This window comes from Garra rufa, chromosome 3 (genome assembly GCF_049309525.1).
Source record: "Garra rufa chromosome 3, GarRuf1.0, whole genome shotgun sequence".
NCBI classification, from domain to species: Eukaryota; Metazoa; Chordata; class Actinopteri; order Cypriniformes; family Cyprinidae; genus Garra; species Garra rufa.
This window is the reverse complement of record NC_133363.1, coordinates 1,099,818-1,126,077: the sequence shown is the minus strand read 5'-3', so window position 1 is coordinate 1,126,077 and position 26,260 is coordinate 1,099,818. Positions and strand designations below refer to the sequence as shown.

Here is a 26,260-nt window from a genome sequence, read left to right as displayed (position 1 = left end):
ATGTAAAATTTTACGGGGTTAAAGGGCAGTGCAAAAATGTCAACTAAAAGCCTTCACTAGAAAATATAACCAACCCACTTCATTTACTGTCATTATTTTTGTGCTTTTTTGTGCTTTCAAAAAAGTTACAGGGTTGAAGACCAGTACAAAAATGTCAAACCATAGCTATAACTAACAAATATATACACAGCACATTGTTTGCAGGCAATATTTTTGTGCTTTGCACAGTACTAGAAAAATCTGCAAATAAATAAATTATTTACTAAAAAATATACATAAAACAACAACAACAATAATAATAATAATAATAATAATAATAAACAACAACAAAAAACACTGTGATGTAATCCCATAAGAGAGCTGAAGTATTTGTGGATTCATTCCCGTTGATGGTCATCAGGCTCAGAGGAGGGAAGGAAGGAAACGCGTGTGCATAACACTTACATTTTTTAATAGAATTCATTTATAACAAATGGAACTTGTGTCAGCAAAGTACAGAAGGACGGCTTCTCGTACAGATGTGTCTTTTCACCAATGTCATCTAAGTATGAAAATAAAAAGCACTCCATTCATTCAGAGAGAAAAATAAAATAAAACAAAATAAAATCAAAAAACAGTTTACATTTACAACTAATTAGAGGTAATTTCATGATTCTTTTTTTTAACAAGCCATTTTTTCTTTACAATTGAATTGAATTAATTTCAGTCTATGCATCCAGATGTGAGAGTAACAGGGAGCTTAGAAACATGTACGTTTGCGCTCATGACGCTTCAGTCTTTCAACGGGGGAAGAAGTGACACTTCACAAATCACCTGCTAAAGATGCTCTTTTTTTTTGCAACCGATTAGCTTCTCCTTTTTCTTAATCTTTTTTTTCTCTCTCTCTTATTACTTGGGTAGTCTCTTTTCTGTGTTATATACATACACACCAAGTGAAGTTTGAAGGAGATTCGTACAGTCGGGTTCAAGTAAAATCCGTAATGGGTGCGGAATCAGTAGGGCAGTGCATAGAGATAAAGAGATACAAAGTGCAATTCTTCCTACTCGCCCCCACTGCAGTTGAACTCATGCATATCAAATAAGATCCAGAACAGGGAAAGAAAAGCCGACGTGGAGCACATTGAAGCGCTGAACACTAGGTGGTGCTGACAGTTACGCAACGGCTGCTCGTTGCTCGACATGTGACCAAAGTGAGACGATGAAAACATCCGAAATCAACAACAGAAAGAGTCAAAACAATTAAACACTTCCTCTATTCGAAACAAGAAAGGGGAAAAAAGCATCTGGAATGCACATCCACAAAGCCAGTGAGGTTCAAGTGTCGAATCATAATATTCTAGTTGCGTAATTTGCACGTTAAAATACTTAGTAGCTTATCGCCAAGAGCTTCGCAGGATTTTCAGGGACTTTCATTTATTTTGCCATTTATTTGACGCCATTTTCCGCCACCGCCGACAGAAAATGACGGGGAATTTTGACGCTAAAGCTCGGTCTTAAAAAGACGCAGTTAATTCGCCTCAGTGCCGTTTGGGAACTCAAAAGTTTCTAACGAGTAACTATAAAAGAAATGACTTAACAGTATCGGGCCTGACGGTTTTCGTACGCTTTCTTTCTTTGTCGTACCCTTGTCGTTTTTTTTTCTTTCTCTGAGCCAAATTAAGGCCACAGAAAATTAAACAGTAATGATGGAATTACGTATTTGCATATATAATTTCATAGACTATAAATCCGTATGCGAGGGAAATCAATCGATAAATACTCGTACATGAACTACTTAAACTATACACGTCGTTAAATGAATATCGTAGAAAAGAACAGGCATAAATATAAGGCACTCTAAATGCAAAAGAATGAACACGTGGACGTCTTTTTACCTGTGGCCTAACGGATGCACGACGATGACCTTTGACCCATGAGTTCGTGAACATGACGACGATCACCCCGCCCTCGTTAAACCCACGCGAATCGAACCCTCCGGCCGTAAAACGTCTAGTTATTGCACAAGAAAAGATGCGTGTCCGTCCGTCGGTCCTGCTGATGTGCATTCCAGCGGAAAACCCACCATCATTTCCATATATTATATCATCTATATATCTATATTTTGTGAATATACATTTCGAGGTTATATAAATAAAGACTTTATTAATATCTCTCTTTCTCTCTCTCTCTGCTCATGGAAGAACTGAGATATCTAACCTTTATACTCTGCCCACCCCATGATTCAGCGTGTGTTTGAAACAAAACGCCACAAACCACCAGCGAAACGACGAAATGAAGAAGGGCACATGGGTGCGAACATCAGGACATCAGAAAAATACATCATAAACTGAGAAATACGGTCAGTCTAGGCTGAGTTCTGTCATAAAAGAGAGGAAAACATCATGAAACGTAAAGCAAAAGCTGGTATGGGCTATTTGTGTCGTTTCTCCAGACGTCTAATCGAACGATCTGCGTGTCGTAGTTATTACTTCAGCTCTGTCCGTGTAGTTTTTTTGGATGACGACAATGATGATGATGATGGTGGTGGTGATGAAGTCTCCTCTCTTCATCAGTGACGTATCTCCTCATATTGATTGTGGAACAAAACAAATTCTCTTTACAACGTGTCTCGAGCTCCCCGTCTCCCAGCGTCTGTGTTCGTTGACTCCTTTATGACTCATGAATCCTCGAAGCAGCGATTATTCCGCACTTCAGCAGTCTAGATTCACCTGTCTCAAATGTATTATTATTATTATTATTATTATTATAATTATTACTATTTATTTATTCATGATTTACTTTTTGAAATCAGATCGGGGTGATTTTTCTTGGTCCACCTGGATATTTGTCTTTTTATTGTCGTTTGTAAGTATTTCTAGGTTTACGTTGCACATCCAACATGTAATCGAAGAGTTTAAGTTCTTTTCACAAGCAGGTATTTATGGCTCAGAAGAATTAAATGACCGCTGGATGTCCGATGGCCGATCCGTCTCCCTGACAGCGTGACGAAGATCTTATGTTGCATAGTGGTCGAAGCTCCCGAGATACTCCAACCCAGCTCTGTAACAAAACTGGTACTGATCCTAGAGATGGACGGACAGACAGACAGAGAGAGAGAGACAGATCAGATCAGTGCCACTTTAGACATTCCATCAGATCAGTTCTGGTGTTCATTTATCTTAAACCTGCACAACTACTCATGGAGATTTAATGAATTGTATTACGTGTCGGACTTCATTCACAAAGGTAACAGGGCTGACGGTAACAGCCTAGAAAGTTTTAGTTTTGACACGAAACTATAGGGTTTCCTTAGAAAGACAATTATCTTTAAAGACAAATATTAACATTTTGAATTATGAACCGTTTACTATACAAAATCATTGCAACAGGGTTGACGTTTAAAGATCTTCCCTTACTGGCAAACATATGAGCTTAAGAAACCCTTGTGAAAAAGACGTGCTTAATTGTATTGAAGTTAATGAAATAAAAGGGCAGGCTTCTCGTACAAATGGTGTTTATAGGTTTACAGTGTTGCACATCCAACATGTAATCAAAGAGTTTATGTTAATTTCACAAGCAGGTATTTGTGGCTCAGAAGAATTAAATGACCGCTGGATGTCAGATGGTCAATCAATCTCCATGATTCTTTCACAAAGGTAACAGGGTTTATGGTAACAGCCCAGAAAGTTTTAGTTTCATTTGACATGAAACTATAGGGTTTCCTTAGAAAGACAATTCCGTAGTGAAATTATAAACCGTTTACTATACAAAATCATTGTAACAGGGTTGACATTTAAAGATCTTCCCTTACTGACAAATATATTAACTTAAGAAACCATTGTGAAAAAGAAGTGTGCATAATTGTATTAAATATGCATTTGTTGATGTTAATGAAATAAAAGGGCACTTAAATGACTGTCACGACTAATTGCACTTAAGTACACTGTTAGAAAGTGACCTTTGTAATAATGTTAAATGTTAGAAATGAAATTAAAGTATATTTGGGTTGATCATAAATATTTGTCAGTACATCAGCAGTATTTAAACCATATTTCAAAGACAACTAATTATGAAATTACACCTAAAGATGTGCTCAAGTGCTACTTAAGTGGGTCAGAACACTCTGAAGTTCAACTAATTGCATTTAATTTAAATTTAAACTATGACACATTTTAATTTAATTGGAATTTACATCCAATTAATTGTCTTAAAACATTACCTTCAGTTCACACTTATATTCTTTATATATAAGTATATCATATGAGTAACGTTTTATAATTTATGAAACTTTTTTAAAAATGCTATGGTGTACTTCTTTTCACTGGAGAAACTACACCCTGTGTTTGAGATTTTATTTGCAGTTAAATGCGTGATTGTAGCACATAAATTAATATGAGATTCATGATGGTTACAGGGCTGATGCATAACCAGAAGTGACAACTTCAGCATGTTTTAATGATGCAGTCTGGAAAGTTTATACAAAAAATTCCAATGACATCATTATTATTGTATTTCAAAGAAAAATCTTGAAGACAATTTGGAATAGCGTGCACTGATGAATCGCTCACGATCAGAGCAGGAGCATCAGGAGCATGACATGATGAATTCCAAAACAAAGCCAGATTTAGGCAGAAAGAAAAGATGACGTTTAAAACGCAATCTTTCGGTAAAGCGCACGCGTGATGTAACGTGACATCTTCTGAGCGGCTTTATGGATTTCTCGCCGAATTCACGGATGCGCGGCTCCTCTCATCTCCATAGCAACACCTCAACCCGACGGTTTGCGCCGTGAAGGGTCGCGCTGCTCTAATGCCACGCTTTTGTGTCGCGTGTCTGCGAGGTGAAAAGCAGGGATTGTGTTGTGCCGAGCGTGAGATTCGAGCCTCATCACCTCGCTGTCCGCATTGATCGCAGAAAATAATTTCCCCCATTGACGCTGGGAAAGGCCATTGTGCGGGTTAGCTGTGAAATTGCTTATCTGAACCAATTTGCATGGCTAACCTGAAGGGTTTGTCGTTATAAATGAGAACGAGCGTTTGCGGGCCGAACAAAGCCGAGCGTAGGTTCGTTCCGTCACAAACTCTTCACCGGGAAACTTCAGACTCAAATCATAGAGGACATCTGAAAGCCTGATCACAAAACTGACCTGGACTGTTTTAATTAGTGTTTTACATCCTTGATTGAAGTCATAGTGTGAAACTGTTACGTACTTCGGTCTGGACCATCGCCGGCCGCTGTGTTCTCAACATCTTGACTGTCTGGAAGATGTCCACCACTCCTTCATAGCGCATGCGCTCCAGAACGATGCTGAGCGTGATGAAGACGCCCGTCCTGCCCACGCCAGCACTGCAGATCAATCAGAACACAATCCGTCAGCTGGATCTTTCATATTACAAACCATAACACACAAACAAAGTTGACTGAATATAATCAGTTTAAGTTAAGGCAAAACCATCGTTTTTTTAATGCACTGGTCAGTTTTGAGATGTTGGGCTATTTTGCTGTTTACAGTATTGCACTTTATCTATTTGCGTCTGTAGATTTCAATTCCGTCCAATCTTTAAAGTTTATTTCTCCACTTCAGCAGCACCTACATACACCTAAACTTACAGTTTTATTCCTCACTATATTCTTAAGGTTTTTACTGAGGGGTTTGTTCATATATCATTCACACTCATATTTACAACACTGTATTCCTAAAAACATGGTGAAATGTATATTTTCTGATTTATGGAATAATAAAAAAACTGGAAAAACCTTTTAGTTAAAGGATTAGTTCACTTCCAGAACAAACATTTACAGATAAATTCATCCATTCAAATGGTCGTAAATTCATCCAAGATGTTCATGTCCTTCTTTCTTCAGTCGTAAAGAAATTGTGTTTTTTGAGGAAAACATTTGAGGATTTCTCTCCATATAGTGGACTTCTATGGTGCCCTGAGTTTGAACTTCCAAAATGCAGCTTTAAATGCAGCTCCAAATGGCTCTAAATGATTCCAGCTGAGGAATAAAGGTATTATCTAGCGAAACGATTGGTTATTTTCTAAAAAAATGACTATATACTTTTTAACCACAAATGCTCATGTGTATTCTGTTTAAAGACAGTTAGGGTATGTCGAAAAACTCCCATCTCATTTTCTTCTCCAACTTCAAAATCATCCTACATCACTGGCGAGTACCGACCCTGTGTTTACGAAGTAAACATGCAAAGAAGATTAAAAAAAAGGTAAAACAGCTATGTAGGATGATTTTGAAGTTGAAGGAGAAAATTAGTTTTTCAACATACCCTAACTGTCTTGAACCATAATACACAGAGCTCAAGCAGAGCTAGACAAGACGATCATTTGAGGTTAAAAATTGTATAAATATATTTTTTTTTGGGGGGGGGGGGGGGATGATTGTTTCGAAAAATAAGACCCTTCTTCCTCGGCTGGGATCATTTAGAGTCCTTTGGAGCTGCATTTAAACTGCATTTTGGAAGTTCAAACTCGGGGCACCATAGACTTTTTTTACTGAAGTGAATTGAATGTCAACTGTGACATTGTATTTGTTCGACCCAGAGAGGTCACAACTTCATGGGAGGGATAAAGACATTTAATGTGTTTAAATCAGCTTTTATGCTGATCCTGTATTTGCTATCCGATAAGATGTAGCTCACAAAACAAAAGACAAGATTTGTACCGTGCCCATGAAAAGCAGCATCTGCTCTGCTCTGTTTTTCTCACCAAGACTCGTGTCTTTCTTACCTACAGTGGACCGATATGGGTCCATCCTGACCAAACTGCTCTTTTGTTTTATGCACTTGGCCGATGAAGTCGATGAAGCCTTCCCCTGATTTTGGCACGCCTTGTTCTGGCCAGTCTGTGAACTGGAACTGCCTGACGGTCCGTGACTGTCCGTCCTGAAAGCAGAGAGAGAGACGGATGAGAACAGAGGAGCTGCGGCGGCTCCCTGACGCGTTACACAAATCCATTTCGTTCACATTTACGCGTGAGAGACAGACGCCGCGCTTGTCAAACCCATGACGACTACATGACGCATCCTGAACGGGTCTGAGAAGCCCCAGAAACAACAATTAAGAAACTTCACGTTGATACACGAGTGTCAGCGAGATATATTACTGTTCAAAAGTTTGTGGTCAGAAAGATTTTCATTTATTTTAGAGAATCAATACTTGTAGTCAGCAGTGATGCATTAAATTGATCAAAAGTGTCAGTAAAGACATTTATAATGTTTCAAATAAACACTGTTCTATTCATCTGTGAATCCTGTAAAATAAAATGCTTGCCGATTTTCACAAAAACATTGGGCAGCGCAACTGTTTTCAACATTGATAATAATCAGAAATGTTTCTTGAGCAACAGATCAGCATATTGGAATGATTTCTAAAGGATTGTGTGACTCTGAAGACTGGAGTAACGATGCTGAAAATGCTTACAAATTAATGACATTTTCACAGATATTCCTATCGAAAATCGCTATATTATTTTACATTTTGACTGTATTTTTGACCAAATAAAGGAAGCCTTGGTGAACAGAACAGACTTTTTAAAAAATATATAAATATATGTATTTATGTATAATTATACCAAATTTTTAAACAGCAGTGTATGAGTTGGAGTAGAAAGCGAAGGTAAAACATTACACATGGTGATATATGGTATTTACATAGTACACCATGATAAGTTAAAAACATGGTATCACCACGGTAGTTCGGGGTGTTTTTTCTGTTTTGAGCTCCAGCCGCCCACAGCTCAGATGCGTGTCGTTTCACCTGAGCGTGTGAATGAGTGAATCCAGACACTAATTCCTTCAATGTGGGCGGCTGAAGAGCTCCTGACGAGAAGCTCAGAGAGTTCGCATTTCTTTAGTGATTTTGTATATCCCAGATAAGCGACAGGAGAGAGAGAGAGAGAGAGAGCGACAGATATAAAACGGCACGAATGTGCGAGTGTTTATCAGAATAAATGCTCTGATGGAATTAGAGCCTGTGAACGCAGACGCTCTGAACTTTACTCAGACTGAATATGCAGTATAACACACAAATCACACAGCAGAATGTGGGCCGAGGGTCTGGTGTCTTACCCGTGCGTCCGTCACTTTAAACTCTCTCAGGATGTACTGCGGCATGTTGTATTCGGCCATTGGATCCACCACAAAGTACTGATATCTGGCTGAACGCTCTGCTGGCCAGTACTGATGGCACTTTTCCTGATGGACGGACACAATACAGCAGTTATGCAAACGCCAAAATACAACCAGAATGCAAACAAGCATCAGTACAAATACCAGCACTGGCAGGAACAATTGTCAACACTGGGGTTTAAGCAAAGGGGGAAATGAAGAAGATGAGCACCAAATGTGGCACAGGAGATCACACAATTTGGGGAAATTTCTTAATGTTCTTTCATTTAAGTTGAAATCTGGATATTACATCCGTCATGGCCAAAATTAAATGATGAATCAAAATTCTTTTCAAAATAAACCAACAATTGTAGATGATTTTGAAAACAGGTAAGGTTTACAAAGAGTCAAATTTCAAAAATTCAAAAATCAAACACATTTGTGACCTTGGAGCACAAAACCAGTCATAAGGGCAACGTTTTATAATTGAGAATGATGCATCATAATAAGAATAAATAAGCTTTCAATTGATACATGGTTTGTTAAGATACAGCTATTTGAAAATCTGGAATCTGAAAAAAAATTTCTAAACTGTTTTAGCCTTTAAAGTTGTCCAAATGTAGTTCTTAGCAATGCATATTACTAATCAAAAATTAAGTTTTGATATATTTACGGTAGGAAATTTACTAAATATCTTCATGGAACGTGATCTTTACATAACATCCTAATGATTTTTGGCATAAAATAAAAATTTATAATTTTGACCCATACAGTGTATTTTTAGCTATTGTTACAATCATACCCCTGCTACTTAAGGTTTTGTGGTCCAGAGTCACATCTGAGGTTGAAAAAAAAAAAAAAAGATTTTTGTCTCATTTTCCAGAAAAAAAGCCATTTCTTTGTAATTACTTGTGAAATTTACAAGTGAAATTTGTTTCTACATCATTTTTCAGCAAAAATAAATAATAAATACATACAAATGCATAATCTACCACAGAACACCACTATTAACATTATATCTAATGTACAATTACGTTTTCTCCCGGCATTAGCAAAAAGTGTTGTTCTTTTGTAATCACAACCCTCATAACATTTAGCCTGACCATGATGCAGTTTTAGATTTTATTTATACGAGGGCAGCAGTCGTCAAACACTCACTCTGCCCATCTCTCTGAGTTTGGTCAGCATCACAACGATGGTAGAGTTGTGTTCCCACAGCATCCTCCAGAAGTCTTCTGTGGTTTCGGCTAAAGGACCCTGTGTTGCAATGTACGCCTTCTGTTGCCTGACATACAACGAGAGAGGACACACCTTTACCTTTACGCTCACAAACACACACACAGATGGACAGATCTCGGCTCTATTGCTCACCTGTATCCGTCAATAAAGCTGGCGTTGATGTAGTCGGAGCCCTCGACTCCTCTGATTGGCTGCAGACAGACGCGCGTCGACTCGTAGGGCATGATGTTAACCAGTCTGTTTTTGAATTTGTTGCAGGGCAGATTGGCACTGATGAACCGTGAGGTGTGAGCTTTTGTGTTCGCTAACCGCTGCAAGAAACAAATTGTAAACAGCGTTAAAGTACAATTTAATTTAATAAAGTTGGTCTAGACCAGTGGTTCCCAACCACGTTCCTGGACGCCCCCCAACACTTCATGTTTTCCATGTTCCAAACACACCTGATTCAGATCATCAGCTCATTAGCAGAGACTCCAAGACCTGAAATGGGTTTGTCAGACAAAGGAGAGATGCAAAATGTGCAGTGTTTGGGGGGACATGGTTGGGAACCACTGGTCTAGACACCAGTTAAAATAAAATTAAATAATTAAAAAAAAAGCTAAAGTTGGTCTAGTCTAGACACGTGTTGTTATTGACTTGAAAACAGAAGAAGTTGGCCTTGTGAATAACTGGACAGACAGTTAGGGCCTGTCCACAAGAAGCCAGAGCTTTCCCTATCTGTTCATTGTTTTCCTTGTTCTAAAAAAACATGGTTTTGTCTAAATAAATATCTGTATACACACATAACCACTGAAACTGGGTTGGGGCCAATTCAGGAATGAACTCAACAATTCCAATTCAAAGAAGGAAATGGAATTGGAATTGGAATTCAACAACAATTACAGGAAACAGATTTGGAATTGAATTGGAATTACAGGAAGTGGAATTCAATTCAGGGAAATTCCACTGAATTCCATTTATTGCCGTTTCTAAGCATTTATTTGTGATTGCATTTTGAGACATACATTTGAACTTTATTTATCATGCTTTACAAATACCAAGTAATGTATGAAATAGAGTTGATCAAATGCAAAAAAATAAAAATGAGAACTGTACATTATGAATTAATAATTGAATGACAGTGGTGATAAGTTTCTGGATGTACTATACATTCAATATATGATTAGCACATAATATATGTCTCAACTCACAAACAAATGAGTCATGTTCATTCATGTATTTCGTTCACTTTTTATTGCATCAAATTATCATCATTTCCTGAAATTTGGCATGTGAAATGATCACGCTTAACGTACTAAACATACAGTACTTTGTATTTCTTTTATATGTTTGTTGTTTATGTGATTTACAATATTTAATGTACTATAAACTATTAAGCAAATCAAGTCAAATTATTTTATTTAGCAACTCAAGTGGAATGCAGTGGAATTTATTTGATTTCAGTTCTGTTTCCTGTCATTCCGATTCAATTCCAATTCCATTTCCTGTCAGCTGCATGCAATTCCAATTCCAATTCCATTCCAGGAAGTGAATTGGAATTTACCATTCATTCTCAATTCAATTCATGAATGGCCCCAACCCTGGAATATAGTATACATGCCAGTCCAGTATGTGGCACTGTAATTCATACATCAAAAAAGGCCTGTACACATGAAAATTGTGTTGTTTTTAGATTTTTCCACTCTGGGACCCAGTAAAAAAAAAAAAAAAAAAAACGTCCATTTTTAGGCTCCCAAAATACCGGATCATTCTGCATGAAACGCCAATACGATACAAAATGTTTACGTATACAACTAAACACATCTATATGTACGTATGTATGTACAGACAGACAGACAGACAGACAGACAGACAGACAGATAGACAGATAGATAGATAGATAGATAGATAGATAGATAGATAGATAGATAGATAGATAGATAGATAGATAGATAGATAGATAGATAGATAGATGTTAAACGAGAATAAAAACACACACAGTGTTTCACTGGGGCGGCTGTTTAATGTCTTTAACTGTCTTGAACTTGGTCATGAAAACAAGAGAGTGAAGCAAATGTGGTTTACGGTGAAAAAAGCGAGAGCAGTAATGGTTAGCGCTAGCGTGAGAACGGCACAGGGGTCTCTGGGTTCCTGCAGGAGAAACCACAGGCCCCACACTGTCTCTGCGGCCGGAGTAAAGAGAGCCTGCGGTGGGCCTGAGACGGGCCAGACACCAGCAGCCAAGCCTCACCAGCGGGGTCGACTGCAGGGCCGGGGCTCCGCTCGCCGAGATCTCACGATGTGGCATGACATTCGATCACCTTCTTACTCTCGGTAAATAGATTTCTGTTTGACAAACTGCAGGCCGTGTAAAATGCGGCGGGGTCGAATAACACAAGAGAGACGAGCAGCTTCCTGTGGCAAAGCCGCAGTCAATCCAGGAAGGAGGAGCCAGAGCTCGCGGTCGGATGTCTGTAAACATGTGACACGATCGCAGCGTTTCGAGGCCCCTTCTGTTCAGACGCGAGTGTGATCAAGAGTTCCCGTAATCAGACGAGTCAGTGGGTTGGATAACTAAACTAGATAAGACAATGCACCATTTTGGTAATAGTGATGGGAAAGGCAACTCTTTTTCGGTGAATTGACGTATGCTGCATGTCTTTGGATAATGGGAAAAACCGAAGCCTCATCCACGTACTAGCCAAGCCAAACCTTGCTTAGCTTCCAAGAACAGACGTATCAATAAATATAAGGTCAATTTTGGTCAAGGAGCTATTTAGTAGGGTTAGGATTCTTTCGCTCAGTCTCAGCTAACTGGTTTGTTTGGTTTTCGAATTATGGTCACAGACAGACGTCAACAAACCCAGCTCTCGCTAACATGCGTCTTACCTTAAACTCCAGCTCCATTCCGGTGACATTCTCTCCGGACTCGATCTGCGTGAGTTTCTGGATGTAGGCGTACAGGTTCCGGGCGGGAACTTCGGTGGTCCCGCAGGTGACGGCCTCCTGGAGCGCGTCGTGAATGAAGACATACTGGTCTTCCGTCTGGACCATGTAGTTCCTCTGTGCGCGCATGAGCGTCACGTGACCGTAGATGTCCACCGTCTTCTCGTGTTTAATTCTCTCCAGCATGGCGTCGATGACGATGAAGCAGCCGGTCCGACCCACGCCGGCACTGTCAGAGGAAACGGTCGAGAAAAACAAGCGGACAGACATGTGATGAAGAGGAAGGGTCTGTTTCAGGCACTTTGATACATTTTTGTTATTTCAACATTGAAAAAAATGGGGCACAATGAGTGACATGTCAAAGCTGCACCATATTTCTGTGGCTAAACATTTGCCGCCGTTAAACAGTATTTAATGGCAGAGATCCTGGAGTGGATGAAGCCATACTTGATCGGCGTACACCTGTGCTCGCTATCAGAGGAAAACAACCCCTCCATTTAGCCTCTCACCCTCTCTCACCTCCATCTACAGACTCTAAAAGCCTCCATCTACTTTCCTCTTTCCATCACTTTGAAGAGGCCAAAGCTTTGCTAACTTCCTAAAGCACCGTCGCTGACGTCAACCGCAGGCACTTCTCCATGAAACACCTGAGATCAGAGCCCTTCATTAAAGACCAAAGCTCCACAAACGCTCGTATTAGCGCTCTCCCTGCATGAAGACGTGAGCACAGAGAGAATTCCTAATCAACGATGCACTTCAGCTAATGAACAGCAGCTCTAACGCATGCAGAACTTTCACTAACTCATATTTAAAGTTTCCAAAACCCATTTTGAGGAGCACCTGACATGAAGACCATTGAAAGTCAGCCGAATTATTCTGCCTCCTTATTTTGGCTCTTTTTGAAGCAGGGATTCTGAAGCAGGGATCCAATCCTGTTCCTGAAGGGCCAACATCCTGCAGAATTAGAAGTTTCAAGTGGGTCTGAAGACCTTGATTAGCTGGTTCAGGTATGTTTTATTATGGTTGGGGATAAACTCTACAGGAAAATGGCCCTCCGGGAACAGGTCTGGGGATTCCTGTTCTAAAGCACCACCCAGAATGCACTGCAGCAAGCATGAATCCATCCACTCACATTTACAGACAATTTAGTGTCTCCAATTCACCATACGCTGCATGTCTTTGTGTTTGGATTGTGGTGGAAAACGAAGCCTCATCCAAATACTAACCAAGCCAAACATTGCTTGGCTTCAAAGATCAATAACTATAATTCAATCTAACAAAAATAGACTGTTTTACTAAATATTTGTGTTGTTCATTTGTATGCTTCTCTTGTATGCTTCATGTGGTGAGCACTGTCTGCGTTTATTTCAATTAAATTAATTTATTTTACTTTAAAGAACTGGGTTACTTCATTCTTTAGAAAAAAAAAAAAAATCATGGAAATCTCCATGGGCATTTTTTAAAATTAAGAATGACTTTTTTGCTGTTGTTGTTGTTACTAACATATTTCATTGGGTTGAAATTAGGAGTAAAAATCTTTTTAAGGTGTATCACGAAAAACTGGAAAAGTCATGGGTCAGAATAAACAGTGGAGTCAAATAACTAGTCTGACGTCAGTTATTTTTATTCAAATATTTATTTTCTTCAGAAGGGTTTTGAACCTTGGTTTCACCCTTAAATAAATTGAGTTCTTTTTGTAAATTCTGTCCTCTAAACTATTTGAACTATAGGCTTAAATTGTGTTTTCAGGAATAGAGCATTTTCGTAAATGTCAGAGCAAGTTGTCACATTTTATTGGGAAAAGTTGTGCTAAAACAATGGTTTGGTATGATTTTTGTACATAACCATTTACTCTCTTTTTTTTCTTCAATTGTTTGGTGTTTTTAAGATGGCATGTTGTCAGAAAAGGTCACCGTGTTAAATAGACAATATTTTTGAAGAGCCAATAACAGTGGAAATGTTGCAGCCAAGAAAACTGCCTACAGTACTTTCATAAAATAAACCAGGCCTGAAATATCCACCGCTACCAGCGAAGCTTCATTTCCTTTATGCAAAATCAATGCCTTTGTTTTGGGTTTTCAGGGTGAAATGTGAGGAGGACGTGTTCTTGACAGGTTTCATGAGACTCACTCAAACAGACTTCTGAAATCACTGCCACTCACGAAGCCTCCGTCTGTCCGTCCAGTGACCTCTGTGACATTCAATCATGCGCTCGGATGGACTTTCTCTTTTGTTGCGATAACGGCTGACTGCGTGCGCTTCGGCGGCGACCCGCGGGTTACAGGTGACAGCGGTAAACGCCCTCTTTACAGCCGACACGGCCTACCAACGGCCACACACATGCACTATCAGCATCGATCGCATGACGTCTGGCAGATTTCACGAAAGCATTAAGCGCATGCAATTTTCATTCTACAGCAGGCGAATCGTTTAACAGCGATAAATGCATGCGGCCGTTTCCAGCGCGGTTAATTACCCAGGAGCGCAGGCGGAGGAGGAGCAGCCGAACCGCCAGCTTTTGTTTTGCCTGACAAACAGCACATATAATCTCCTGCCCACACGCCAGCGCCTCACGTGACCCTAACGGCTTAAAACTTTCTCTGCTCTTGACGAAAGGATGCGTCAACTTTTCTGACACCCGCCACGAAATGAAAGAAAGAGGTTTTTTAATGGTCAGACGGGAGCCGGCGGAGGGGGATGGTGTTTTCGTACGGATTAAAGTCTCGCTGTCGAGCCGTTATCTGATCTGAGCCGAAAGGAATTCAAAGTCTCCGTCCCAATGAATGATATTAATTCCCGTATTCAGCGCGCACGCCGGCCAGAGAAAAGAGGGGAAATAAGGATTTTTCAATTTCAAGCGCTCCGCTGGGAGCTCTAATTAACTGCCGTATGTGTTATTTTTAAGGGTTTACTAATCCTTGTTTTCTATCTGGCAGTTTTCCGATGGAAGCTCGTGGCTTGTCGTTTTTGCATGCCTCTCTCTGCCTGATGTTTTTGTGCCGCTTTCGCTTAGAGGGGAATTTAACAGATGGTTTCATATCTGGGTTTTCCATAAATGCAGAGTGCCTCATGTTCTGCCATGTACCAAAATCATGCTTTTTCGTACAGAGACACACAGTTGAGTCTCATGAAAGCGTGTGTTTAAAACTTGAGATCAATCGCTGGTTTGACCAATCCATTTTTTTTTCATGTAGTTTTTCACCACTTATTATCTCTTTTTAATACAGCACCTGTGGTTTGCTTGAGTTACTCAATATTTTACATAACATTGATTTTCAAGTGAGTGACATGGAATATTTTAATCTTAACAAACAAACAGCAGCCAAAAAAGATGAAAATAAGTCTGCATTTGAAAAACACGCTTCAGTTTAAAGGTTTGGGGTTGGTGTGTCTTTTTAATGTTTCTGAAAAATAGCTGTTTCCTATGTGAACATATGTTCAAATGTAATTTAGTTCTGTGATCAAAGCTGCAATTTCAGCATCATTACTTCAGTCTTTAGAAATCATTCTAATATGTTGATTAGCTGCTCAAGAAACATTTCTGATTATTATCAATGTTGAAAACAGTTGTGCTGCCCAATATTTTTGTGAAAACAGTGATACAGTTGATTTTTCAGGATTCCTTGATGAATTGCAAGTTTAAAAAAAAAACGCATTTATTTAACATAAGAAATGTCTTAACTGTCATCTTTAATGCATCCTTGATAAATAAAAGTATTAATTTCTTTACAAAAATCCTACCCCAAATGAATGAACTGTAGCGTATGCTGAAATAATAATAATTTTAATGCATTTAATGCAAGTATATTGCATGTGTTATTTCTGTAATCTCATGATTGTTATCATTGTGCAATTATTAATATAAATATAAATGAATCACTTGATAACAAAGACAAATCAACTGAAGTGCCATCAGACCTGCAGTGCACCACCATGGGTCCGGCGTCCGGCGGGTTGCAGGATTTGACCCTGCGCAGGAAGGCCAGGAACGGCGTGGGATGTTCCGGGACGCCGTGATCCGGCCACGCCGTGAACTGGAACTGCCGTACCTCTCGCTTCTCGCTGGAGCCGTTCTGGATTCAAGAGTACAATTTCAACCCAACATCAAAATGCCCATTATTTACTTGCCCTTGTGTCACATCAATCCTGCATGTAGGTATTTTATCACGAAAAGATGCTTTCTGGAGTTTGACAGCGACACGAGGGCGAGTAAATGACTGGATTCCCCCTGCAAACACCAGGTAATCACATACCTTGTAAAGTGCAAACGTTCGGACGCAATATGTGGCCAGCTCCACTGTGTCCAGCAGCGTGACCTGAATGAGTCCGTACGTCTCCGTCCCTCTGTTGGGCCAGTACTGGTCACACTTCACCTGAAACACACACATCTCTGTCAAAAATACAGAAATGAGAAGGACTGCGGGATCAGCGCCGTTCCCATTTCCTGCTGACAAGCGGATTTCTCAACACAGCAGCGAGTGACAGACGCTATAATTACTATCTCAAGCGCTCTGTCGCAATCACATTACAGCCGGTCGTCATTACCATTATAGATGCCGGCTGCATTGTGAGCGTCGCACGACTGTACGGCAGCCGCCCCGCCAAGAAAAGAGATGCAAAACATGAAGCCTCCAGGTTAACGAAGAAAAAAACAATGTGCATCTCGTGTTGGATGCAGGTCTGTCTAAATGCAAACAAGAGCAGGATCTGAACGATCATATTCTGCTAATAACATTAGGACTCTGAATGCAGCGAGTGAATATCTAGACGCTGAGCTCATTAAAATGCATCGAGTTGAGATGCTCCAGCGCCGCATGAGCGGCTCCTGCGTTCATGTGCGTCTCGAGTCCATCTTTATAGCAGGCGTCTATGGATTCATGCAAAGGAAAACTCATAGCACAGAGAATAAACGCAGAAAAAAATCAAGGCCTGAATTTAAATTCTGCAGCTCATAATGGCTGCTGAAGACGACACGATGTGCTGAGTGTCTTGCCTTAGAGAAGAAATTAGAAGGAATCTTAGAAAACACACACACACACACACACACACACACACACACACACACACACACACACACACACACACACACACACACACACACACACACACACACACACACACACACACACACACACACACATCAATGGTGCAAATGAGCAAAGGAAGGGAGTGAAATGTTGGTGAAATCTGTAAAAATTGAGGATGACATGGATTGTAATATTAATTAGACCAATAATCAGTTTGACAAAAGCTTTTAAACCTGTTTGGAAACATTTCATTTTGCCATAATTGACGTAATTTGTCTAAAATAATACTGTTATAGCTGGCGCTCTCTTCAAATAGAGCACAAAACAGGGCCATAAAAAACTAACTGTGAAAAGAGCTGTTTTACTGTCAGAAAACCCTCAGGAGGAGAATTTCGGTTTTATTTGAGCTGTTTTATTTTCTATTCATATGACATTTGCAAATTTTTTCCCCCAACCCTATTACTAAAATTTAAGGCATAAACACAGTTTAATTCCCGTGGTTTATTTTGTCAATTATTTGCCTATTTGCCTATACATATATATCTAAAAAAAATATATAATATTAAAAGAATATTAGCATTAAATAGGGGAAAAAGCTATATATGCAGTGTAATACCCTGGTTTATTTTGTCTCTCTCTCTCTTTCTCTCCCTATATATATATATATATATATATATATATATATATATATATATATATATTGCTTAATAAAATAATTGTTTCCCTATAAATGAAACATTTAAATTAATTGATTGATTTTTATTTTTATTTTGTTTTTCCCCCTAAAAAACAGGATTGCGTATAAAATTTAAAGTTTAAAGTTTTATTTTGTAATTAGTAACATTCGTAACATTAGCACAAACAAAAAAATAAATTTTTATCAGTTATACATTGTGTCATTGTTGGCATTGTTATACGATTTTAAATTGTTATATATAGTCGAGAACCTAACCCCAGGCTAGGTTTATTTTATGTGAGATAATAGTTTATCGAACATATCTAACAGTTTTCACGAATAAATAAATAAATAAATAAATAATGATATTCATATTCACCTAACCCTAACCACCAGATATAGAATATATTAATTCAGTCATTTATTTGTGTGTGTATGTATGTATGTATCTGTTTGTCCAAAAATAATCAATTAAACAATAAATGCATCAGAACTGCACATTAAAACTGTGAGTCTGGTATTGATTTAACCGGACTCAGTGACAGTGTTTATTTACCCAAAATATATTTTTAAAATGTTAATGTTAAAATTGTGTATTTTTCATTAATGAATGTACTTTTGCGTTTAATTGTGAGATACAGTGCACTTGCAGAAAGACTCTGCCCAAATGATTTTCTGATTGGCTGTGATTTGTGATTGATTTGTCGTGTCTGGTGTGGACAGACTGCTGGAATCTTATGGCATCGTGTTTACTTAGAAAAAACACGCCGTAAACGATAAGTAGTGATGTCAGAGTGTGTCATACCCTGGATCTTTCCTCCAGTTTGGTCATCATGACGATGTTTGCACTCCGCTGCTCCCAGATCATCCGCCAGAAATCCCCGAAGGTCTCCGGCAGCGCACCTTGTGTGGCGATATAAGCGTTCTGCTTCCGGTAGCCATCGATGTAGTTTGCATTGATGTAATCGCTGCCTGGAATACCTGCCGAAACACAGAAGAACACACTGACAACAAGAAACAACTTAATGATTCCAGTTTCGAGTTGAATTGGAGCCTTTTAGCATGTTTCTAATTGGATGCTAAAGTTTTCTGCTAGCTCAATGCTAGGTGTTTTTTTCACACACTGATCAGTTTTGAGATGTTGGTCTAGTTTGCTTCCTTAACATTTCCTTATTCAGACTAGAGGAAAGAAAACAAAACACACATTTAGTTGTTTATTTTATTGCACATCTGGAGATTTTTACTTGCAATTCATTTAAAAAAAAAGTTTTTTCTCCACTTCAGCATCACTCACAAACACCAAAACTTAGAGGTTTATTCCTCTCTATATTCTGAAGGTTTTTACTGAAGGGTTTGTTCATATATCATCCACACTCATTTCTACAACATTTTACTCTTAAAAACATGGCGAAAATGTATATTTTTTCAGTATTTTCCGATTTACAAAGTGATAAAAAGAGAAATCCAAAATCCCTTCTGTAAAAACCTTTACCTCAAAAATCTCTAATAAGTCAAACTAAAATTTTGAACCTGTCTTCATCCAGTGTTCATACAAGTTAAAATGTTAGTTAATGCGAATTTAATTAGATTATGTTCTGTCTGCATGTTTAGCTATAATATTTCAGAAAACTTCAAAAAAATAAATAAAGTTCACTCTGTTGTGTCTTAAAGATGCTTTAGATTGGTGTTGATCAAACTGACTTTCATTTAGAGATTTAAGTTCATTTCATTTTTGTTGATCATCCATTTGGTCATCGGTAGCAAATCATTTCTCATTCTTCATTACAATCATCTTAGAACGACAGTTCAGTGAAATAGTCAAAATTTAGATGGAAGTTTCCACAAAACGGCCCTGAATCTTCATTTCATACTGCATGCATTTTGTAATTTCTGATGAGCAGACCTTCATTCTCTTCAAGGAGAAACAGTGGAATAAACTGAAACTAAGTGAAGACGTGTGAGAAATCTGGAGAAAATAGAGCGAGGCTTGATTTCTGCTGTTAAACGGCTGACAGCGCATCAATGCTGCAGGACGAGCGGCTCGCAGCTCAGCTCACACATGCACCGGCGAGATAAAACTCATCCCAGCGTTCCCTCGCCCGCCCGACGCCCCCGCTCACGCTCTGTCTGTCTCTACTCCAGGTGAATTATTTTACTGAGAATTAATAAATAAATTAAAAACTCCATGTTTTTCATTTTCTCGTTCATTCTGTGACTGACAGGAAAGAAAGACAATTAATCCTGCGTCGTCTTCTTTCTGTTATAGACAAAAGAGGCCAAAATGACACACAGATATCAAAAAATTTGTACTGAACAGATGTGTGTGTGTGTGTGTGTTCGAACAGACACAGATTTTCAAATGTATATTTGACACATTATGACGCTGTTCCAAAACCTTGTGAGATGCCTACATATGGTGTATTTCAAGACAGGATCACATGTCTCCTGCAAAAGTTCATTTTCTTATTCTGCATTTTTCTTGTTGTCCAGTAAAAAAAAAAAAAAAAAATAAATAAATAAATAAATTTATAGAAATACCACTAAATGGTTAAAATGCTTAACTATTGGTAAACTCCATTGGAATCAGTTGTGAGTGAGTCGATGCTGCTCAGGACTATGCGGGCAGTAAACATCAGTAGCCAGGTTTGCATCCAAGGATTTTTAGTGGAAAAATATTTAGCGCTTCAAAATTTTTACCGATACAGCTAATGGAAATGCCATTAATTGATACAATTTCTCAGGATTCGACACAATCTTATTTATACATTTAACTTTAGCACATACATTCTATATCGATACTTAAAATGCTGCAAAAATTTGTTTGGAAATACTTTTTGCAGAAAAAATAGGGGCTTTAACGCACATAAATTTGATGTCACATGACATAATTAGCCTAAAGGCAGTGTCCATGTCCGTGGTATCCGTGGTCCATGTTCAAAACCGCATTAAAGCATATTCATATTATTAAATTGTATTGTATTACTATTGGTATATTGTAAGAAAAAAACATAATATGTTTGTTGAAATTTATTAATTTGAAAAGGTCAAACTGCATTCTGTACACTATGGTTTTAACTCAAAGTGCTCATGCTACTTTAAAATGTTACGTTTAGTCAACTAAAATGTGAAGTAACTGACAACTTGAACAGCATAGGCTATTTCAAGTTGAATCTGGGAAATATTTTAAGTTTTTTTTTTTGTTTACAGTGAATCACATTAAAAATAATACCAAGCTTTTCAATCAGTCTGTTTTGCATTAAGAATAGGCTAAGAATAACACTAAGAATTTTAACCGGTTGAAGTTTGAAAAGCCATTTTAGTATTTTTAAGTAATTTTTAAAAATATTTTAAAATGTTTTCTGCATGGTTAAAAATAGGCTACATACACATATAAAATAAAATTATGTTTCTGAGAGAGAGAGATAAAAAATAAGTCACATTTTATTATTACATTTAGAAATATACCGGTAAATAAAGTGAAATATTTTAACATTACTAGGCTAACATAGCTATAGCCTGTGCTATGTTAAATTAACTGTAATTTAACATAATTGTGTCGGTTAATGGTTAATAATTGTTTAAGACGTTGTCAAGTTAGTAATAATGCTTAACTTCGCGGGTGAGGTGCTGGCACGATCACTTTATTTTCTTATAAAGTGAAAACAACTAACAATACTCTTTTATTTGTGGTCATATAAGAGTAAGAGTGATTCAAAACTATTCTAAATGTTTATGTTATTTGTGTACATTCCAAATAAAAACAAAACATTGTGCTTTTGTAAAATAAAGGGGGGAAAAAAAACAGGATGCCGCTTTCTCAAGTAGCCTAGTGGAGCGCGTCACAAAAATCAACCGAAATTCTACATACAGGCTGCTACTTGTTACACTTTTTTTTCCTTTCATTTTTTTCACATGTAAAATAAATCCCTGGAAAACTAATTTTGGTATTTTTATTAGGTCACAGACATGTATTAATTAACATTTTATTTAATTGTAATTAATTGTGATTTAACATAATTGTGTCGGTTAATAGTTAATAATCGTTTAACGGCCGTTGGTTGCAGTGTTGTTTTTGACAACCATCTTAGATTTAGTCTTAGTCTTAGTCTTTTGGACTAAAATGCTTCTTAGTTTTAGTCAAATTTTAGTCACTTCTATATGTGATAGTTTTAGTCCAATTTTAGTCGACGAAAAAAGGTTTTAGTCTAGTTTTAGTCAAAAAAAGGGAAAAAAGTAGTCTTTTAACAAATTAATGTAGGTCAGTAAGTATTTTGCTGTTGGGTAGTGTCACTTATAAGTTCTGAAAATAGCAGATCTATAGTTCAACACAATGTGAGCTTCCGGATCGACTATTTTCACCAATAATTACAATAATGGAGGAATGTTTTAGAACATAAAAGACAAACAAGGATGGAATGCTAAAACGGCTTGCCATACTAGTATAGCAAAGAGTATTTAATGGTAAAACGGCTTGCCATAGCGTCAGATACTTTTTAAGTTTTAATTGGCATGCACAATAAGCGGAAATGTCATGCATTTTAAACGTCTGACGGACCACCCACTAACATTTTCGTCTATTCTCGTCTCGTCAACGAAAACTCACACACGTCTCGTCATGTTTTAGTCATCAACGAGCCATTTTTATCTCGTCATCGTCTCGTTATCGTCATGAAAAAAAAGTGGCGTCAACGAAATGATTTCGTCATCGTCATCGTTGACGAAAACAACACTGGTTGGTTGTCAGTTAGGATAAATAAAATAACTGAAATGAACATTCCTATTTGCAATACAGTCTAATAAAAGTTCATCAGAATAATAATAATAATTATTAAAAATACAGCTTCACCTCTTTATGAATATTGCTTGATGATCAAGTAGTATTGAGTCTATTTAACAAAGTACAAAAATTAAAATAAAAATAAACTCATGACACTTGTAAATAAAAATATCTTCATGTATACAATTTAATAATAGCCTATTTAATGTGCAGTAGGTGAAATTATGTATGGAAACAGCTCAAGGGCTACATTTTTTTTGCGATACACCAAAACTTATGCAACAATTTTTTTTTATTATTTTTTTTTTTTTATTACATATTCTCTTTGTCGATAAAACAAAGAGCACAAAAACTGGATGAAAACTTGGCTAGTGAAGTGCACTAGAATTAAGACACAGCCAGTATTTCTGCATCATCTGTCTCAGATTGTTTCATCTCAAACTGAATGTGAACAGGCCACCGGTATCCATCAGTGTGAATGAAGCAGATCTGTGCAGGGGCGGAGTGGCAATCAGGACTTTTCCCGGTCGGCCGGCCGAAGGATTTACACAGCGGATCACAAATTGAGCGGGCGCGAGGCGAACGCGACCGGCCTGAGCTTATTAGAATAATTGACGTTACTAAATTCTCCACGAATAGCGGCCAAATACTCCCACATACTGCCCCCTAAACGTCCAACCAATATTTATATCAGTTGCTCACTCTCTATCAGTGCCGGCCCTCCCTATAGGCGAACTAAGCGGCTGCTTAGAGCCCCGCCGCCACTAGGGGGCCCTCACTAGTGGTCCGAGTCATTACGTTGCAAAGCGCGTGGCTGTCACTAGCCAAGTTTCCATTCAGTTTTTGCACTGTTTTGTTATCGACAAAGAGAATATGTGTAAAAAAACCTGCAAAATTTGCTGTCTACATCCTGTTTTCCTTCCAACCGGCCTTTTACCGATAAAATGGTGTGCGTAATGACCTCATCCCTAAAAAAACAAACTGTCGCATAAGTTTTGGTGTATCGCAAAAAAAAAAACTGCCCTTGAGCTGTTTCCATACATAATTTCACCTATATTGCGTAAATTATATAGGCTAGTAGACTGTTCTTTATCCATTTGAAACAAAACCTAATATTAAATTGTATGTTAGCTAATTTTTATTAACAAGTGTCATGAGTTTTTTTTTTTTTTTTTATAGACTATTTACTTGATCATCAACAGTAATCATAAACAGGAGCAGTTGTATTATTATCATTTTTCTGATGAACTTTTATTTAGAAATGGGAATGTTCATTTCGGTTATTTTATTTCTCCTGACAACCGACGGTCGTTAAGACATTTTTAACCGTTAACTTACAAGATTGTTAAATTACAATTAAAGGAAATTTTAATTAATACGCGGCTGTGACCCATTAAAAATACCTACATTTGTTTTCCATGGATTGATTTTATACACGCAAAAAGCAGCATAAACAACAGAGAGTGAGGATTCACGTGGTCACGCACCTGCAGCGCTTCTGCGAACGGAGGAAAACATTATACAGCTATATATAAAATAAATAAAATAGTTATTTTCTAAATAAATTATGAATTAACAAAACGAAAGAAAAAAAAGTGAAACAATTAGCAGCCTATATCAACCTATGCAGAATTTAGTTTCATTTTTCTGATGCGCTCTTGAGGCATCCTGTTTGTTTCCTTTTTACAAAAGCACACTGTTTGTTTTTATTGTGAATGTGCATTAATAAAATAACTATTTAGAATAGTTTGGAACAATGTCTTACTCTTATATGACCACAAACGAAGGAGTAGGCTATTGTAAGTTGTTTCCACTTTTACAAGGGGGAAAACAAAACAAATGATCGTGTCGGCGCCTCCTCCGCAGTTAAGCATTACTAACTCGACAACGCAGCTTCATTGTCATAATAAAATACAGTCAGCCAAACATATTGAAAAACTATTTATATAATTAGTAAATCAATAAATAAAACAAATAAATGCTATTTCCCCCCTTTTATTTCAGAACAAACCCTTTAAATTTAATGGATCAATACTCATAACACAAGAAGAACAAAAATATAAAAGATAACAAGCCAACAAGTTAATTTAAAATGTTGTACTTATCATTCCAATATCCACGTAAAACAAGATCTTCAGAACAAAATGAATCAATTTTAACTTGCAACGTAGCAAAGCCCCTTTTCTCTACAAAAAAGTGTTTCCAATCCAAACAGATTTTTGCGACATTTGAAGTATGGATTTAGAATTTATTAGCTAAAGTTAAACGGAAAAAGATTATGTCGACACGTGAGAAATTTTATCGATAAGACATTTCCATCAGCTATATCGGTAAAAATTCTGAAGCGCTAAATTGTTTTGTGTTTTTTTATTTCATCCAGATAAAAAAAAAAAAAAAAAAAAGATTTTGTATTATATTTAAAGGGGGGGCGGGTCGGTGCGGTCAGAATTTTCCCGGTGGATTTTAGTTCCCCACTCCGGCCCTGGATCTGTGTGTGGTACATCAGGACACACACACACACACACACACACACACACACACTCTATCTCTCTCGTTCTCTCTCTCTCTCTCTCTCTCTCTCGCCCCTAACACACACACACACACACACACACACACACACTCTATCTCTCTCGTTCTCTCTCTCTCTCTCTCTCTCTCTCGCCCCTAACACACACACACACACACACACACACACACACACACACACACACACACTCTATCTCTCTCATTCTCTCTCTCTCTCTCTCTCTCGCCCCTAACACACACACACACACACACACACACACACACACACACACACACACACACACACACACACACACACACACACACACACTCTATCTCTCTCGTTCTCTCTCTCTCTCTCTCTCTCTCTCTCTCTCTCTCTCTCTCTCTCTCTCTCTCTCTCTCACACACACACACACACACTCTATCTCTCTCGTTCTCTCTCTCTCTCTCTCTCTCTCACACACACACACACACACACTCTATCTCTCTCGTTCTCTCTCTCTCTCTCTCTCTCTCTCTCTCTCACACACACACACACACACACACACACACACACACACACACACTCTATCTCTCTCGTTCTCTCTCTCTCTCTCTCTCTCTCTCTCTCTCACACACACACACACACACACACACACACACACACACACACACACACACACACACACACACACGTCAAGGGCTGTTTGAGTTTGATGTGGATTTTCTGCAGCAGTTCATCACACTATTTCATTTCTCATTGTAAAAACACAAAGCCGGCTCGTTTATCAGGGCCGGACACGGCAGATGGGCATTTATTTGTGTCATTGTTCGCTGGGCAAATCTGTCATTTAACACAGTTTGGAGGGAAATTAGATGTTTTATTTTGGGATTGTTTTTTTAGATGGAGAAAACTGCTCATCAGTTCAGTATGAATGTGTAATGCTGCTGTAGACACTTAATCAGTATTTTTTCCCATTAAAATGACTTGAACATCCTTAAAAATGATGTTTTAATTTACTTGAG

At 38.0% G+C, this 26,260-nt stretch overlaps 1 protein-coding gene across 1 annotated transcript in view; it reads right to left on the bottom strand.

Moving 5' to 3' along the window:
- Positions 1-430: 430 nt before the first annotated feature.
- Positions 431-26,260, bottom strand: part of LOC141332501 (receptor-type tyrosine-protein phosphatase delta-like) — a 412,589-nt gene continuing 386,759 nt past the window's right edge. Inside the window, 10 exon segments of the mRNA XM_073837637.1 lie at positions 431-3,062; positions 5,190-5,325; positions 6,726-6,880; positions 8,065-8,190; positions 9,262-9,388; positions 9,475-9,653; positions 12,211-12,496; positions 16,186-16,340; positions 16,521-16,640; positions 18,776-18,951. Of these exon segments, the coding sequence (XP_073693738.1) occupies positions 2,994-3,062; positions 5,190-5,325; positions 6,726-6,880; positions 8,065-8,190; positions 9,262-9,388; positions 9,475-9,653; positions 12,211-12,496; positions 16,186-16,340; positions 16,521-16,640; positions 18,776-18,951 (1,529 nt within the window). The 3' untranslated portion in view covers positions 431-2,993.